The sequence below is a fragment of the Pituophis catenifer genome, unplaced genomic scaffold (assembly GCF_029215685.1).
Source record: "Pituophis catenifer annectens isolate HBS135680 unplaced genomic scaffold, rPitCat1.0.hap2 SCAF_3, whole genome shotgun sequence".
Lineage (NCBI taxonomy): Eukaryota > Metazoa > Chordata > Lepidosauria > Squamata > Colubridae > Pituophis > Pituophis catenifer.
In genome coordinates this window covers 209,109,804-209,126,750 of record NW_027256883.1, presented here as the reverse complement: position 1 = coordinate 209,126,750, position 16,947 = coordinate 209,109,804, and the positions used below count along the sequence as shown (strand labels likewise).

Sequence of the window (16,947 nt, the reverse complement as noted above, 5' to 3'; positions counted from 1 at the left end):
CTTATTATGGGCTTTGTGTCATTCTGGTTGTGTTGGGTGAGTGTAGCAATTAGTATTTAGACCTCCTGGTACACAGAGTAAAACTGGCTGTCTTTTTTTTATTGGCTCATTTTTGTCGGTCTGGATGCTTCTGGAAATCTGCTCTGGGTCCAGACCGTTTTTATTTATTTGATTTTTATTCCACCTTCGTTACTTATAAAAGTAATGAAGGTGGAATAAACATCAAATCAATAACTCAGGGTGGCAAACAGTCCTGACACTCCTTCCTCCTCCAGTTTTCCCCACAACAACCCTGTGAGGTTGGTTGGGCTGAAAGAGAATAACTGGCCCAAAGTCACCCAGCTGGCTTTCTTGCCTAAGGTGGGACTAGAATTCACCGTCTCCTGGTGATTGGCCCAAAGTCACCCAGCTAGCTTTTGTGCCTAAAGCAGAACTAGAACTCACAATCTCCTGGTGATTGGCCCAAAGTCAGCCAGCCAGCTTCCATGCCTAAATGGAACTAGAACTCACAATCTCCTGGTGATTAGCCCCAAGTCATGCAGCCGCCTTTCATGCTAAGGTGGAACTAGAACTTACTGTCTCCTGGTGGCTTTCATGCATAAGGCAGGACTAGAACTCACCATCCCCTGGTGATTGGCCCAAAGTCACCCACTAGCTTTTGTGCCTAAAGCAGAACTAGAACTCACCATCTCCTGGTGATTGTCCCAAAGTCACCCAGCCACCTTTCATGCCTAGGGTGGGACTAGAACTCACTGTCTCCTGCTGATTGTCCCAAAGTCACCCAGTTGTTTTTCATGCCTAAGGTGGAATCAGAACTCACAATCTCCTGGTTTCTAGGCCAGCAACTTCACCCGTAGACCAAACTGCCTCTTGCCACATGTGTTTCCCTCCCTTCTATCTCATGGCATGGCTATCGCGGTAATATTTTTTTCCTCCACTGAAGCCGAGGACCGACGAATAAGCAGATGTGGGTGGAAAAACATCCCAAAGCTATTTATTCTTCATTTTTCTCTTTCGCCGTTTGCAGGAGCTGATCACTGCTTGGTATATTGGATTCCTGTGCCTAATTTTAGCCTCCTTCCTGGTGTACTTGGCTGAGAAAGGAGAAAACGATCACTTCGATACGTATGCAGATGCCCTGTGGTGGGGCCTGGTGGGTATCTTTTCAGGCTATGAATCTGGGACTATCAACATAGCCTCAGAAGTACTGGTAGTCCTCAACTTACAACCATTTGTTTAGTGCCTATTCGAAGTTACAACGACCTTGAAAAAAGTGACTTATGATTGTTTTTCACACTTACGACCTTTGCAGCATCCCCAGAGTCACCTGATCAAAATTAATGACGCCTGGCAACTTGTTCATATTTATGATGGGTTAGAGCAGGAGTCCCCAACCCCTGGTCCATGGACTGGCACTGGGTCACAGCATCCCAGAAACCATTCTTATCTAACTCGTCTCCTGGCTATGGCTCTTCTCCATCTCCAAGGTCATTCCCACATATCATTATTGTTCAGGTGCTAAGTTGTGTCCAAGTTGCTTCTGGTTGACGTCGCAGTGAGAATGGCTGGAAAATAGGGGGCTCCGCTGAGCCTTGTGAAATCCAGGTGGTAACCGCTGTCGGGAGACCCTACTGGGTCATAGCCACCTTGTTGGGGCGGAGAAGGAAGGAGACGTGCTTTGCTAACCACGAGGAACTAGCAATTTCCTTGTTAGGTCCAAAGCAAGCTCTCCTGAATGGCAGCAGGGACGATGGCCATTTTTGGCAGTCACAAGCTGGGACAACCGGGACAACAAGATTTGTGCTGGAGCGGTTTGTTGACAGAGCATTGAAACTGGGTGAGATAATTACCAACTTTTACCCTAAAGACCTGATTTAAGTACAAGAATTTTAAAAGATAACTTCCAAGCCTAAGAAAGCAGTGATTAAATACACAGAGAGGGAAAAAAAAACAACAACTGAAAATCAAGAGTTGTGTCTGATTTTTCATGACCCCACGGACCACAGCAAGCCAGGCCTCCCACTGTCTTCCACTGTCTCCTGAAGCCTGCCCAAAAATTCATGTTAGTTGCATTGATTGACCCTATCTGACCATCTCATCCTCTGCCGTCCCCTTCTCCTTTTGCCTTCCATCTTTCCCAACATCAGGGTCTTCTCCAAGGAGCCTTCTCTTCTCATTTGTCCGAAAGGTGCTTTTTTTTTTTTTTTCAAAAGGCAACTGAACTTACTTTGTTTTTGCTTGAAGAGGTTTCGCTTCTCATCCTAGAAGCTTCTTCAGTTCTGAATGAATGGTGGAGAATGGAAGGATTTATATTCCTTGCAGTCATTGGTCGTTAGCACTCTTTGAAGACACATTCTGGACAGAGAGGACCGCTGATTTGAAAGAAGGATCAAAGAGGCCATGTATATTAAAATTGAACAGCCCTCTCTCAACAGAGGGGGAGGGATATGACACCACCCATCTCCTGTTTACAACACAGCCCTTTCAGCACTTCCAAAAGGCTCCACATCCATTTGCACTATTCAGGTGATCCTGAGGGCACAGATAAACCTCCATGTGGCCTCAACAACTCTCAGAGAGAATACTAATAACCAGAGGACTGCAAAGAATATAACTCCTTCCATCCCCCACCATGCAGCCAGAACCGAAGAAGCTTCTTTGATAAGAAGCGAAACGTCTTCAAGGAAAAACCAAGGAAGTCCAGTTGCCTTTTGAAAAAAGGCATTTTAGGGACAACCATGACCAAGATGACTGAGACTCCCCATAGACACTTCTCTCATTTGGTGGCCAAAGAATTTGAGCTTCAGCTTCAGTAGCTTATTTATCACATACAATTATACAACCTCCAATGCTTGTTTTTAATGCATAGGCTGACATATGTCCAGCAGGTTCCATTGATTGTACTCCTGCGCCAATATTAACTTCAAAGATTCCATTCAATGGCCTTTGTTTTCCTCCAGATTACTCTGACCACCATCGGCTACGGGGACAAGTATCCACAAACCTGGAACGGGCGTCTCCTGGCAGCAACCTTCACTTTGATTGGGGTTTCCTTTTTTGCTCTCCCAGCAGTAAGTAGCAATAGCACTTAGACTTATATACCATTTCCCAGTGCTTTACAGCCCTCTGTAAGCGGTTTACAGAGTCAGCCTACGGCACCCAACAATCTGGATCCTCATTTTACCCACCTCGGAAGGAGGGAAGGCTGAGTCAACTTTGAGCCTGGTGAGATTCGAACTGCCAAATTGCAGGCAGCCGGCAGTCAGCAGAAGTAGCCTGCAGTACTGCACTCTAACCACTGTGCCTCTGTGGCTCAGTAAAGTCCTCCGCAGTGGACTACCATTTCAGTGGGAAGATAACAGCGTGTTTTTTTTTTTTTAATTTGATTTATATGCCGCCCTTCTCCGGAGACTCAGGGCGGCTTACAATGCGTTAAGCAATAGCCTTCATCCTTTTGTATATTTTATACAAAGTCAGCTTATTGCCCCCACAAACTGGGTCCTCATTTCACCTACCTTAGAAAGGATGGAAGGCTGAGTCAACCTTGAGCCTTGGAGAGATTCGAATCAGCAGAAATTGCAGGCAGCTGTGTTAATAACAGGGTGCACTAAACCCCTGTACTATCAAGGCTCTTTGCGCTTCGGCATATATACGGGAAATCTAGATCGATGACTTAGAACAATTAATCAGTGGAACAACTTGCCTCCAGAAGTTGTAAATATTCCAACACTGGAAGTTTTTAAAAAGATGTTGGATAACCATTTGTCTGAAGTGGTGTAGGGTTTCCTGCCTAGGCAGGGGGTTGGACTAGAAGACCTCCAAGGTCCCTTCCAACTCTGTTATTCTGTTCTGTTCTAATCAAGGAGAGAAGCAACCCAGAACTCAGGACAAAATTCCTGACAGTAAGAACAATTAATCAGTGGAACGCCTTGCCTCCAGAAGTTGTGGCTTGTGGGTTTAAAATTTCACTGGAGGTTTTTAAAAAGAGATTGGACAACCATTCGTCTGAAATGGTATAGTATCTTGAGCAGGAGGCTGGGCTATAAGGCCTCCAAGGTCTCTTCTATTTTATTATTCTGTTAATTCTGTTAATTTGATTTTCAGGGAATTCTAGGTTCTGGCTTCGCTTTGAAGGTTCAAGAGCAGCATCGTCAGAAGCACTTTGAAAAAAGAAGAAACCCTGCAGCTGGCTTAATTCAGGTGAGCCGAGAGAAAGTGGGAAGGAAAGGTCGGATCTCGGAGGAGAGAGAAATGGATCAAGAAGGTGCTGAAAGAGAATTGATTCAATAGCCTTTATTGTCATTGTACATTCATGCTGCAAAATCTATTAGAGCAGGGCTCTCCGATCTTGGCAACTTAAGACTTGTGTACTTCAATTCCCAGAATTCCCCAGCCAGCCTATAACTCACTTAACAACCAGATTGCATAACAACATACATTCTGGCCACCAGTTGTGGTAAGTGAGGACTACCTATACATCAAAGATCTCCCCTGCAAAATCTAAGTTAGCAATAGCAAAAGCACTTAAACTTGTATACCGCTTTACAGTGCTTTACAGCCCTCTCTAAGTGGTTTACAGAGTCAGCCTATTGCCTCCAACAATCTGGGTCCTCATTTTACCGACCTCGGAAGGATGGAAAACTGAGTCAACCTTGAGCCTGGTGAGATTCGAACCGCCAAATTGCAGTCAGTCAGCAGTTGGCAGTCGGCAGAATTAGCCTGCAATACTGCATTCTCACCACTGCGCCACCACCAAGTTAAATTTATTTTATTTTTACAATTGCTTAACGCATTGTAAACCGCCCTGAGTCTCTGGAGAAGGGCGGCATATAAATCTAATTAAATAAATAAATAAATAAATAATTTATTTATTGATTAGACTTTGTCAAACAAGAACAAGAACAAGAATAAAAGAAAAAAATACAATGATAGGGACGATAAGCACGTTAGTGCACTTATGCACGCCCCCTCTACTGACCACTTAAGCATGAAGTAAGGTTCACGGAAGGCAATTTGCAACTGAAACTGTGAAAATTTGTAGCTGAGACAACTGGATCAGATAGGGTACTCCAGACTTTGACAGCTCTATTACAGAAATCATGTTTGTTTACAGTCAAGTTTAGAACTGAGGTTAAAGCGGTTGTTATGGCAATTAAAACAGAAAAACTTCATTACTTCCTTCTTTCATTTTTTTGAAATCACATCTGCCTCTCCTTCTTATATTCTCTCAGGCTGCCTGGAGGTTCTATGCAACTAACCTCACCCGAACCGATTTGCACTCTACCTGGAATTACTACGAACGGACCGTCACCGTTCCCATGTACAGGTAAGCATTTCATCCGGGTTTCATCCATGATTCCTCTACAAGTAGTCCTCGGCTTACAACCATTTGTTTAGTGTCTGTTCAAAGTTACAACAATACTAAAAAAAGTGATGGATGACCATTTTTCATACTTATGACCATTGCAACATCCCCATGGATATGTGATCAAAATTCAGATGCTTGTAACTGACTCACATTTATGACGGTTGCAGTGTCCTAGAGTCGCGTGGTCCTCTTTTGCGACCTTCTGGCAAGCAAAGTCCATAGGGAAGCCAGATTTACTTAACTATTGTGTTACTAACTTAACAACTGCAATGATTCACTTAACAACTGTGGCCAGACAGGTCGTAAAATGGGGCAAAACTCACTTAATTGTTTTGGTCAGAAATTTTGGGCTTAATTATGGTCGTGAGCCAAGGACTACCTGTATTTCTATCCATCTGGCTTATTTTTTTTTTTTTTTGGTTACGTTCACCAAAATGTTATGTTCGCATTGTGTTTTTTTTTTTCTTTCTTTTAAACTCACTGGAGAAGTTCTCTTTCTGTTGCTTTCAAATGCTAGATTTAGATTTTATTTCTCCATTGCTTAGATCGGTTTATATTAATTTCTTTTTCTTTTCTTGCACATTTATGTTTCTCCGTTGGCCATCGTCTTTATTTTTCTGCGCCTGTTTCTCGGTGGGTATTGTTTTCTGACAATTGCCATGTCAGGAACCTGAAGACGGTCTGAAAGGCTGGCCTGGAAAAGTAGGTAAAAAAATAAATAAATAACAACCCCTTTTTCCAGTTTTTTTCCCCCCATGACTTTTCTCTCCCTATATCATCTAGCATTTTGACCTGTGCTGTTTTTTTGTCCATGATGTGGAAAATGAATTGTGGAACATCCTGTCTGTAAATGTAGATTCCTTCCTTGGACAGCCTAAAACCGTGATGGTGAGCCTATGGCACGCATGCCCAAAGTGGCACATGGAGCCATGTTGCCTGGCATGCATGGCCTCGCCTGTTCCTCTTTCGGGTTTCTGGCGCGCATGCGCGCACGATGATTAGCTCGCCTTCCTGCGTGCAGCAGTGCTGGAAACTTGAAGAGCTGGTCTTCCATTTTCCTGCATGATCATGCACGCCAGCCAGCTGATTGTCATGCATGCATGCGTGCCAAAACCTGGAAAACTAGCTGGCTGGCATGCATGTGCATGCCAGAAACCAGAAGTTCATTTGGCCAGCACGTATGCACTCTGAGCAGCTCCTCTTTCGGGTTGCGGCCCGGATGAGCATGCTCCCTTTGGCACTCAGTGCCGAAAAGGTTCGCCATCACTGGCCTAGAGTTCTGTTTCTGAAGAAACTTTAAGATGGGTGGACTTCAACGCCCAGAATTCCTCAGCCAGCCATGCTGAGAATTCTGGGAGTTGACATCCGCTCATCTGAAAGTCGCTAAGGTTTAGAAACACTGGCTAGAATAACTAAATAATTTCACTTTCTAACAAGAAATTTAATGGGGATCAGAACATATGGAGAACATGGTTTCCAATTCTTTGTGAAAATAATCTCCAGGCAGAATGGTGATCACAGCATGAGGCAGCCTTCTCTAGTAACTGTCTTCCAGATACGTTGGAACTGCAATTCCCAGAATTCCTTGGATTTTGCTGAGGAGGAATTTTGGGAAGAGACATTCTGCGAAGAGAACAAGATTAGGGAAAGCAGCCATAGATATAAATCAGGTTGAATGACTCAACTACATTAAGAAAACTTAGCCGACTGTAGAAATGGTTGTACTTGATTGAGTTGGTGATATTGGATATTTGTAAATTATTTCTTTTGTGGAATGAGAAAGAGGCAGAATCTGGCTGTTTGTATGTAGGAGCTAAGCAATTTCAGGTCTGATTAGTATTCGATGGGAGGCCAAATTAGGAAGATTAGAAAAAACTAGATATTTGAAAAAAAATAAAATAAAAATTAGAAAAAATTAGAAAAACTCCCCAAAAGTAACAATGAAATAAAATGAACAACATCACAACACTTATTAGAGAGCAAGTTTGATGTAGTGGTTAAGGTGCTGGTTTAGAAACCAGGTGAGAGTGAGTTCTAGTCCACTCTTAGGCATGAAAGCCGACTGGGTGACTTTGGACCAATCATCAAGGGACGGTAATTTCTAGTTCCACCTTGGGCTAATTACCAGGAGATGGTAAATTCTAGTCCCGCCTTAGTTGTGAAAGCCTTGGGTGAGTTTGAGCCAATCACCAGGCGACGGTAAGTTCTAGTCTCATTTTAGGCATGAAAACTGACTGGGTGACTTTGGGCCCAATCACCAGAAGACTGTGATTTTTAGTCCTGCCTTAGATAGGCATGAAATCTGTTTGGGTGATTTAGGGCCAGTCACTCTCACTCAGACCAATCCACCTCACAGGGTTGTTGTTATGGGAAAAATGGGAAGAGGGAGGTTCATTGGTTTATGTTGGACTATGAGCGTGAAGACTTCAGTTTCATCCTTAGGTCAGAAAAAACAGAGGAAAGAGTACAGAATAGGTGGTACCTGGCTATTATGGGAAGGATCTAGTTACCCTGGAAGAACACAGATGAAGCACAAGCCAGGAGAGGGTTAGACTAGAAGACCTCTGTGGTACCTTCCATCCATGTGCTTCTATGGAAGCCCCATGGCGAATCCCTTCATTTCAGCCTAACCCTCAAAACAGGTTTGTTGTTTTGGGGATAAATTTGGAGGCTGCTTGGATCCTGGAAGAAAGGCAGCATCGACATGTAATCAAAACAAATCAGTGAAAAATGTACCACATTCCAACTTTAAAGAATAAAACCAATATCTTCTTTTCCTTATGTGTGAGGAGCTGAGTGCTGCAACTGAAAAAGTTTTCTTAAATTTGGAAGGCAACCATATTGTAATCTAAAAGAGAGGGACATCAGGGGATTGGACTAGAAGACCTCTAAAGTCCCTTCCAACTCTGCTAGGAATCCAAAGTAATCTTTCTTCAGCTCCTGAGAAGCGGCACATCCAAGCTGAAAGGCTTAGAAAGATTTCATATTTGTGCATGATGTCAAAACACAAATGCTTAGGAATAGAATAGATGGTCCAAGGCTCCATAGCAGTAACTGTGAGAGGGATCTTGGAGTCCTAGTGGACAACCATTTAAATATGAGCCAGCTGTGTGCAGCAGCTGCCAAAAAAGCCAACACAGTTCTGAGCTGCATGAACAGAGGGATAGAATCAAGATCACGTGAAGTGTTAATACCACTTTATAATCCCTTGGTAAGGCCACACTTGGAATATTGCATCCAGTTTAGGTCGTCATAATGTAAAAAAAAAAGATATTGAGGCTCTAGAAAGAGTGCAGAGAAGAGCAACAAAGATGATTAGGGCAGGGGTCTCCAACCTTTGAGGCTTGGTGGATTGGCTGAGGGTGGGAAAGGGGAAACAGGCCACATGAGTGGCAGGTGGGTACATGCGCCCGCAGGTGTGCACCCCACTCCACTCATGTGACTCATGCATACACCTGTGTGGCAGCCCACTGCTTGTGAGGCCTAGTTCCAAATAGGCCATGGCCTGGATTAGGGAACTGGAGGCTAAAACATATGAAGAATGGTTGTAGGAATTGGGTACGTCTATTTCAATGCAAAGAAGGACTAGGGGAGACATGATAGTGTTACAATATTTGAGGGGCTGTCACAGAAAAGAGGGGGTCAACCTGTTCTTCAAAGTACCTTGAGGCAGGCCAAGAAACAATGGATGGAAACTAATCAAGGATAGATCCAACCTAGAACTAAGGAAGAAACTTCCTTAGTGAGGACAATTAACCAGTGGAACAACTTGCCTCTGGAAGTTGTGGGTGCTTCTTCACTGGAGGTTTTTAAGAAGAGACTGGACAACCATATGTCTGAAATGTTATAGGGCAGTGATGGCTAACCTTTTTGCCATCGTGTGCCAAAAGCGGGCGGAGTGCGGGGTGGTCGCGCGCGTGCTTGCCCACACCCATAATTCTATGCGCCCTGCCCCCTCGTGCATACATGCATGACCCCCCCCCCCATGGTCCCCCCGCTTTTGGCATGTGATGGCCCGGTGGGCCCGGTAGGCCTATTTTTCGCCCTCCCCAGGCTCCAGAGGCTTTCTAGGAGCCTGGGGAGGGTGAAAACAGCCTTCCCCACCATCCCCGGAGGCCCTTCAGAGGCCGGAAACAGCCCATTTGCCGACTTCCGGTGGGCCCAGAAGGCCCGAAAAATCAGCTGGCCAGCATGCGCATGCGTGCTGGAGCTGAGCTAGGGCAACGCTCGCGTGCCCACCAATATGGCTCCGCGTTCCATCTGTGGCACGCATGCCGTAGGTTCGCCATCACGGTTATAGGGTTTCGTGCTTGAGCAGGTGGTTGGACTAGAACAGTGCTTTTCAACCTGTGGTAGGAGTATCACGAGTGGTATTTCGGCACCTGGCAGGTGGGTATGCATGCGACGGGTTGAAAAGCACTGTAAAAAAGAAAGTGTAAAAAAAGTGCAGAAGTGTAGCGGGGGGGACGAGCCGAAACGGTGGCGGCACCTTTGTTAAATGAGTTTTGTCCCATTTTACGACTTTTCTTGCCACTTTTGTTAAGTGAATCACTCAATTGTTAAATTAGTAACATGGTTGTTAAGTGAATCTGGTTTCCCCACTGACTTCGCTTGTCAGAAGGTTGTAAAATGGGGCAACATTCACTTAATAACTGTCCCACTTAGCAACAGAAATGTTGGGCTCAATTGTGGCCATAAGCTATATACATCGATATAGTTTATTTTCAGGGTTTCAGGCTAATAAACAGAATAAAAGAGGAAATAAGCTATTCCCAGCTCTCAAGCTTATCTCCTTTCTCAGCTAAATCAGCTTTATTACTCATCTTCCAAATTGGGGTTGCTGCTGTATTTCTATTTTGTGTTTTAGATATTTGTTGTTTTCTGTATTTTGAGTTGGAGATTAGACGATGTAAGATCTTTTATTGTAAATCAAAATGCCACACACAAATAAATGAATTCTTGTAAAACCTTAAGCAATAATTTATGTGCATTCAAATGTGCATTCAAGGTTGACTCAGCCTTCCATCCTTTCTAAGGTAGGTGAAATGAGGACCCAGTTTGTGGGGGCAATAAGCTGACTTTGTATAAATATACAAAAGTATGAAGGCTATTGCTTAACGCACTGTAAGCCGCCCTGAGTCTCCGGAGAAGGGCGGCATATAAATCAAATTAAAAAAAAAATTAAAAAAAATAATGCAATTCTATACCTTGAACAATAACCTAGATTTTTTTTTTCCACGAGTGCTTTACCAGATAAGACTTAAAACTCAGAATTGCAATCGAAACGAGCAAACAAAAGGCATAGAATATCTGCCTTTTTTTTTCAAATAAGAAAAACAGCAATGATGAAATGAATCTGGATACTTTTGGCAATAAGAATTCCATTTTGGCAATAAGAGGGACTGAGGAATGGGTTATTCAAATGTCCCTGGTTTCCTAAATTATAACACAGCCTTCGCGTGTTATAATTTTGGTTAGCAAGAAATGGTCATCCAGGGAACACAAATTATGGGAAATCCCCACCAAGAGACCCATCTGGAGATATTCCAGAATCCTTCTTATTCAGAAACAAGCTGTGTATAATTTGTTAGCAGATGACTCAATATGGAATCTGAAGTTTAGAAGATGTTGGGATGTTTTCTTGGATGCTGAGCAAAACAAAATCGGTTGGGTTTCCAGATCGGTAGTTTTTATTAACATAGAACCATTCCTGGAATAGCAGTCTGTAAGCTTGATTGTTTCAATCTGAAAATAGCAGGAGGTGCCTCTAAGAAAATTAAATGAACAAACAAACAAACAGGGTCTTGGTTGGGGTTTTGTAAGGCCGAGCAGAGATAATAATGTCTTGTGCAGGGGTGAAATGCTCCTGGTTTGGACCGGATCGCTCAATCTGGTAGCGATGGAGGCGGGTGGTTCGGAGAACCGGCAGCAAAAATCCCTGCCCCCCCCCATTGCCCAGCTGAGCCGCGCAATAATCAGAGGCTTTATTTTTATTTTTAAAAGCATTTTTTCTACAACCTCTTTGGCCGAAAAGATGCTTTTAAAAGTAAAAAAAAAAGCCTCTGATGATTGCGCGGCTCAGCTGGGATCACAGAGGCTTTTAAAAGCATTTTTTCTACAACTTATTCAGGTTATAGAAAAAATGTTTTTAAAAGGAAAAAAAGCCTCTGCCAATCAGGCAATTCAGCTGGGATCGTCAGAGGCTTTAAAAGCATTTTTTTACAACCTCTTCAGCCGAAGAGGTTGTAGAAAAAATAGTTTTAAAAGTAAAAAGTAAAAAAAAAAAAGTTGGCCACACCCACTTAGTCATATCCCCACCACCACCAAGCCACGCCCACAGAACCGGTAGTAACAAATTTTACATTTCACCACTAATCTTGTGGTTTTCTCTGTCAGTTCTCATTTTAAAAAAATACGCTTTAGAAGTTTGGTTCAGAGGGCGTGAAAGTGAGCAGCAGAAAAATGCAGGTAGTCCTCGACTTATGGTCACAACCAAGCCCAAAATTTCTGTTGCGAAGCGAGACAGTTGTTAAGTGAGTTGATACGACCTTTCTGGACCCAGTTGTTAAGTGAATCACTGCAGTTGTTAATTTAGTAACATGGCTGTTAAGTGAATCCGGCTTCCCCATTGACTTTGATTGTCAGAAGGTCGCAAAAGTGACCCCGGGATACTGCAACCGTCATAAATATGGGTCAGTTGTCAAACACCTGAATTTTGATCACGTGACCATGGGGATGCTGCAATGGCTACAAGTGTGAAAAACAGTCATAAGTCACCTTTTCAGTGCCGTTGTAACTTTGAATGGTCACTAAATGAATTGCTGTAAGTCGAGGACTGACTGTATTATGAATATGCGCACAAAACAGAGTTGGTGTTGCTATGCCTTGCTATGATGGAGGTTCTTGTAGGAAAAGGTTGGGCTGAGAGAGAGAGAGTGACTGGCCCACAGTCACCCAACTGGGTTTTATTCCTGAGGCAGGACTAGAATTCACACTCTCCTAGTGATTGGCCCAAAGTCAATCCAATTGGCATTCATGCCTAAAGCAGGACTAGAACTCACCATCTTCTCCTGGTAATTGGCCCAAAGTCACCCAACTGGCATTCATGCCTAAAGCAGGACAAGAACTAGTGGTGAGATTCAAATAATGACACCACCGGTTCGCCGAAAATGTGCGCCGGGGAATGGCGCATTCCCTGACCTGGACGAAGTGAACGGCGACTGGGTGGAGGCTCCGGGGCAAGGCCGGAGCTGGGGAATGGGGCATCCCTGGGCCCCAACCTGAGGCGAAGAGCGAGCGGGTGGCATGCTTACCTTTGGTGAGTAAAGCGAGTGAGGCGCGGAGGCGAGGTGTGGAGATTAGCTGGGCCACATGGCGAAGGCAAGATATATAGGGGGGGTCAGGGTGGGGCAGGGCGGGGTGAGCGGGCGGGTGGGGCGAGTGGCAAGCGGGCAGGCAGGGTGAGCGGCGGCCAAGTGGGCGGGGGTGAGGCCAATCAGAGGTGGTATTTGCTGGTTCTTTGAACTACTCAAAATTTCCGCTACCAGTTCACACGAATCTGTCCGAACCGGCTGAATACCACCTCTGACTAGAACTCACCATCTTCTCCTGGTGATTGGCCCAAAGTCACCCAATTGGCTTTCATGCCTCAGGTAAAACTAGAACTCACAGACTCCTAGTTTTTTTTTGCTTGGTTTCTTAACCACTAACACCAAAGTGGCTGTCTTTGCACCTAAAGCACCATAGGATTCTTTTCTGTAAGAGCCAAATAGTCTTGTCTCCTTTTTTTAAACAAAACAAAACCAGATCAGGAATCCTGGATGAAGCCCAAATTATTATTTCTGTCCTTCGGGATGAGTGTATACAAGACGAAGCAGTTCAGTGAAGGCCAGGGAACCATGGTTCACTTAGAGTTTATCAGATAATCACGGATCGCTGTTTTTCTCCTGGCCATGTTTAATCTGTTTTGCTCGCTTCGGCACTCTGGATATGCCGAGTGTATTTTGGAAGCATTGATATAATCACTTTGCGCACAATGAGCAGGAAACAACCCCTTGATCTATTTTTACAGAGCTTCTCGGGCACCTAAGCTAAACTGAGCTCTGTCCTTTGAATAATTGATTGGGGTGGTGAATTTTTAATCTCCTTCAGAAGTCCTCAGTAACACAGTTGTTGCGATCAAATTCACTTCCGGGAGAAAATGCTGCATTTCCACAGGGGCTCTGCTTCTCTCATTTGCCTTTTGGGTTGTGGTGGCGGAGAAGACTTTGGATAGCGAGATGAGCAGCGTATAAATTTAATAAATAAAAATGTACAAACTGGGTAGGCAAATCTTGGCCAACTGTTAGATGAGACTGGATGGAGGTAGTTTGCATTCAAAAGCTTTGAGCAATACTTGGAGAGTGTTTTCAAATTCCAGAATATGGGTAAATTTGTTCTGGGTCATGTTTAATAGATTAACAGAGTTGGAAGGGACCTTGTAGGTCATCTAGTCCAACCCCCCACCCAAGCAGGAGACTCTAGACCATCTCTGACAAATGGCAGTCCAAGCTCTTCTTGAAAGCCTCCAGTGATGAAGCTCCCACAACTTCTGAAGGCAACTTCTGTTCCATCCGGTTGTTCTCACTGTCAGAAAATGTCTCCTTATTTCTAGAATCTCTTCTTGATCAGTTTCCATCCATTATTCCTTGTCTGGCCTTTGGGTGCTTTGGAAAACAGCTTGACCCCCTCCTCTCTGTGGCAGCCCCTCAAATATTGGAAGACTGCTATCCTGTCTCCCCGGTCCTTCTCTTTACTAGACTAGCCATGTCCAGTTCATGTAACCGTTCATTGTATGTTTTAGCCTCCAGTCCCCTAATCATCTTGGTTGCTCTTCTCTGCACTTTTTCTAGAGTCTCAACATCTTTTTTATAGTGTGGTGACCGAAACTGGATGCAGTACTCTAGGTGTGGCCTTACTAAATCTTTATAGAGTGGTATTAATACCTCACTTGATCTTGATTGTATCCCTCTGTTAATGCAGTTTAGGATTGCATTGGCTTTTTTGGCTGCTGCCACACCCTGCTGGCTCATATTTAGCTAGTTGTTTGAATGGGAGGCCACCAGGTGATATATTTGGCTGGACTAGGCAATCATAGAATGTATGACTTTGCCATTAAGTCGATCCCCAACTCAGTTCAAGAATCCCATAAACCACCATTGATAAGTGGTCATCAAATTCCTACAGTTTTAGGTGGATTGTCTTACTGAACTTGCTGCTCCTACCAGCAAGATATTCCTCTTAATATTCAACAGGAGTCTTGCTCCTTAATTAAAAAAAGAACCCAACAACTTGAAAGAGCCATAATATCCCAGCCAAGAACATGACATGAGAATAATAGAATAATGGAGCTGGAAGAGATCTTAGAGCAGGGGTGAAATCCAGCAGGTTCTAACAGGTTCTGGAGAACCAGTAGCGGAAATTTTGAGTAGTTCGGAGAACCGGCAAATACCACCCCTGGCTGGCCCAGGAGTGGGGAGGGAATGGAGATTTTGCAATATCCTTCCCCTGGAGTGGGGAGGGAATGAAGATTTTTTTTAAAAAAAAATTGATTTATATGCCGCCCTTCTCCGGAGACTCAGGGCAGCTTACAATGCGTTAAGCAATAGCCTTCATACTTTTGTATATTTATACAAAGTCAGCTTATTGCCCCCCACAAACTGGGTCCTCAATTTACCTACCTTAGAAAGGATGGAAGGCTGAGTCAACCTTGAGCCTGGCGAGATTCGAACGTAACAGTACTTGCAGACAGCTGGTGTTAATCACAATGCTATCAGTCTGCTGAGCCACCAGGCCCGTTTTTTGCAATATCCTTTTCCTGGAGTGGGGAGGGAATGGGGATTTTGCAGTATCCTTCCCCCTGTAGTGGGGAGGGAATGGAGATTTTGCAATATTCTTCCCCTGGAGTGGGGAGGGAATGGAGATTTTGCAATATCCTTCCCCTGGAGTGGGGAGGGAATGGAGATTTTGCAGTATCCTTCCCCCAGGAGTGGAGAGGGAATGGAGATTTTGCAGTATCCTTCCCCTGGAGTGGGGTGGGATTGGAGATTTCGCAATATCCTTCCCGTGCCACACCCACCAAGCCACGCCCACAGAACCGGTAGGGAAAAATTTTGGATTTCACCCCTGCCTTAGAGGTCTCTGCTCAGGCAGAGACATTCTGTTGATAAGTGAGACATTTGTTAAGTGAGTTTTCCCCCATTTTAGGACTTTTCTTGCCACAGTTGTTAAAGTGAATCACTGTGGTTCATAAATTAGTCACCCAATTATTAAGTGAACCCGGCTTCCCCATTGATTTTGTTTGTGAGAAGGTCACAAAAGGGGATCGCATGACCTTAGGACACAGCAATGGTCATAAATACGAACCAGCTGCCAAGCATCTGAATCACGTGATTCATGGGGATGCTGCAAAGGTCGTAATGGTGAAAAACGGTCATAAGTCACATATTTCACTGCTGTTGTAACTTTGAACGGACACTAAACAAACTGTTTTAAATCAAGGACTACCTGTAGGCCAGGGGGAAGCTTCCGCAGAAGTTGTCTCCAGAAACACCCCCATTGTGCCATGGCGTCATTATTTCAACACCAGCCAGATTTTATGGATTTGGTTTTCCTCCTTGTAATTAGGTTTAATAAAGCTTAATGTGAGCAGGGAGAAGATTAATTAATGTTTGTCAACCCCTGGAGAGCATTTTTTTAATCACAGGCGCCGTTTTCACCATTACCAAGCAATCCACTTAGGATGCACGTTAAGCAATTTTGCAGCTTCCTTGAATAAGTCACCGCGGAACTGTTAAGGAGCCGCGCGATTAAGGTAAATAAAATCTCCGTAATATATGCGGTTATAATCTGCCTCTGTGTGCTCTAACCAAGGAAACTGGGCATCTTTTTAAAGTTTCTAGCCCTGGTATTTGAAGAGAGCAAAGCTGTCTTTGCAGAACGACTCTCGGGCTAATTACCTTTAATCACTAAAGAGAAAAATCCTCTTTTTTTTATTAAAAAAAAAAAAGAGAAAAAAGGAATTCATCGTGATGAAATCATGCACTACATGACTGCAGGGGTTGGTTCAATTTTTGGAGAAGCGACTTCAGGGGTGGGCTGCTGGGGGTTCGCAGCGGTTCGGGAAAACCTCTAGATAAGATTCTGTGCAGTTCGGAGAACCCCCAAATCCCACTCCTGGCTGGCCCAGCCCGCCCCGCCCCCCAAGAGTCCCGCCGCGGCCCATTTTGGATGCAGGCAAGTGCAGGGTGCGCATGGAGGCTTGGGGAGGGTGAAAAACAGGCCTACCGGGAGTTTGGAAAGGCCCTCCAGAGGGCCTCCGGAGCCTGGGGAGGCCATTTTCGCCCTCCCGGAGGCTCAAGGAAAGCCTCTGGAGCCCGGGGAGGGCAAAAACGCACCCCTGCCTTGGTGCAGGAGGCCGATTAGGCCCCACCCACCATGGCCCCGCCCACCCAGCAACCGGGCAGAGAACCCCTTGCTAAAATTTTTGAAGCCCACCCCTGCGTGACTTCCTGATTTAAAGAAAAAAACACATTGTGTAG

The 16,947-nt window shown here is 44.5% G+C and overlaps 1 protein-coding gene across 6 annotated transcripts in view; it reads left to right on the top strand.

Annotated features, from left to right (window-relative positions):
• KCNQ2 (potassium voltage-gated channel subfamily Q member 2) overlaps positions 1-16,947 on the top strand; it is a 132,158-nt gene that overhangs the window by 54,058 nt on the left and 61,153 nt on the right. For all 6 annotated transcript variants that reach the window (XM_070940143.1, XM_070940144.1, XM_070940142.1 and 3 more), the window contains exons 5-8: positions 1,028-1,153; positions 2,961-3,071; positions 4,105-4,200; positions 5,232-5,326. In XM_070940143.1, coding sequence (XP_070796244.1) covers positions 1,028-1,153; positions 2,961-3,071; positions 4,105-4,200; positions 5,232-5,326 — 428 coding nt within the window. The remainder of the gene's footprint in view (positions 1-1,027; positions 1,154-2,960; positions 3,072-4,104; positions 4,201-5,231; positions 5,327-16,947) is intronic.